At 42.0% G+C, this 1,220-nt stretch overlaps 1 protein-coding gene across 3 annotated transcripts in view; it reads left to right on the top strand.

Annotated features, from left to right (window-relative positions):
- HORMAD1 (HORMA domain containing 1) overlaps nucleotides 1-1,220 on the top strand; it is a 23,019-nt gene that overhangs the window by 1,088 nt on the left and 20,711 nt on the right. For all 3 annotated transcript variants that reach the window (XM_011937810.1, XM_011937809.1, XM_011937811.1), the window contains exon 2: nucleotides 323-388. In XM_011937810.1, coding sequence (XP_011793200.1) covers nucleotides 356-388 — 33 coding nt within the window. In that variant the 5' untranslated portion in view covers nucleotides 323-355. The remainder of the gene's footprint in view (nucleotides 1-322; nucleotides 389-1,220) is intronic.

The following is a 1,220-nucleotide window of genomic DNA, read 5'->3' as shown; positions in this document are numbered from 1 at the left end:
GGATGGTCTCGATCTCCTGACCTCGTGATCCGCCCGTCTCGGCCTCCCAAAGTGCTGGGATTACAGGCTTGAGCCACCGCACCCGGCCAACAGTTTCTTAATAACCCTTTTGTTTGAGACTTGCTAGTCAAATGGCTTCAAATCAGGACCCTACTCAAAATAGTTCTACTGCAGTATTGACCTCTATGTTTTTGAAGATTTTATTTTAATTAAAGAAATTCAAATTTATTCACATAAAATTCTGTTGAATTTTATATGTGGTAAACTGAAATGTTAGAGAAAAAAATGAGCTCTAAGTTAAAGCTTGTATTTGTGTCACAAGGTTGAATTAAAGAAAATACTTTATCAGAAGAAGATGGCCACTGCCCAGTTGCAGAGGACTCCCATGGTATGATTTCTTGTATTTTGATATATCTTAATGTAGCCGCTTTTATTGTTTCTTGAAGTCTCAGCTACCCTGTTGTCACATTTGGAAGTTAGGGCTCAACTATTTGAGGGTTTTATAATACCAGGAAACTGCATGTTTTAAGAAATGAAGATATTTGCTAAAGTATTTTGAATTAATTGAAAGTTCTATTGGATGTTTGCTGCATTGAATTAAATTGCTCATTCACATTTAATTTACATTAGATATTAATGAATACTGATTTGTTGCTTTGATGAAATTATTGTTCATAGCGGTCTACCTCCAGAACATGAATGTTCAATATATAAGCAGAATAAAAATAAATAAATAAGAAAATGAGGCCAGCCGGGCGCGATGGCTCACGCCTGTAATCCCAGCTATGAGGGTGACTGAGGCAGGAGAATTACTTGAACTCAGAAAGGGGAAGTTGCAGTGAGCCGAGGTAGTACCACTGCACTCTAGCCTGGGTAACAGTGAGGCTCTGTCTCAAAAAGAAAATTAATGGGCCGGGCGCGGTGGCTCAAGCCTGTAATCCCTGCACTTTGGGAGGCTGAGACGGGTGGATCACAAGGTCAGGAGATCGAGACCATCCTGGCTAACGCGGTGAAACCCCATCTCTACTAAAAAAATACAAAAAAAGCTGGGTGCGGTGGTGGGCGCCTGTAGTCCCAGCTACTCGGGAGGCTGAGGCAGGAGAATCATCTTGAACCTGGGGGTTGGAGGTTGCAGTGAGCCAAGATCATGCCACTGTACTCCAGCCTGAGCGACAAGAGCAAACCTCCATCGAGAGAGAGAGAGAGAGAGAGAAACAGAA

The sequence above is a fragment of the Colobus angolensis genome, unplaced genomic scaffold, assembly GCF_000951035.1.
Source record: "Colobus angolensis palliatus isolate OR3802 unplaced genomic scaffold, Cang.pa_1.0 Scaffold169, whole genome shotgun sequence".
Taxonomy (NCBI): Eukaryota; Metazoa; Chordata; class Mammalia; order Primates; family Cercopithecidae; genus Colobus; species Colobus angolensis.
This window is presented reverse-complemented; position numbering and strand designations above follow the sequence as displayed.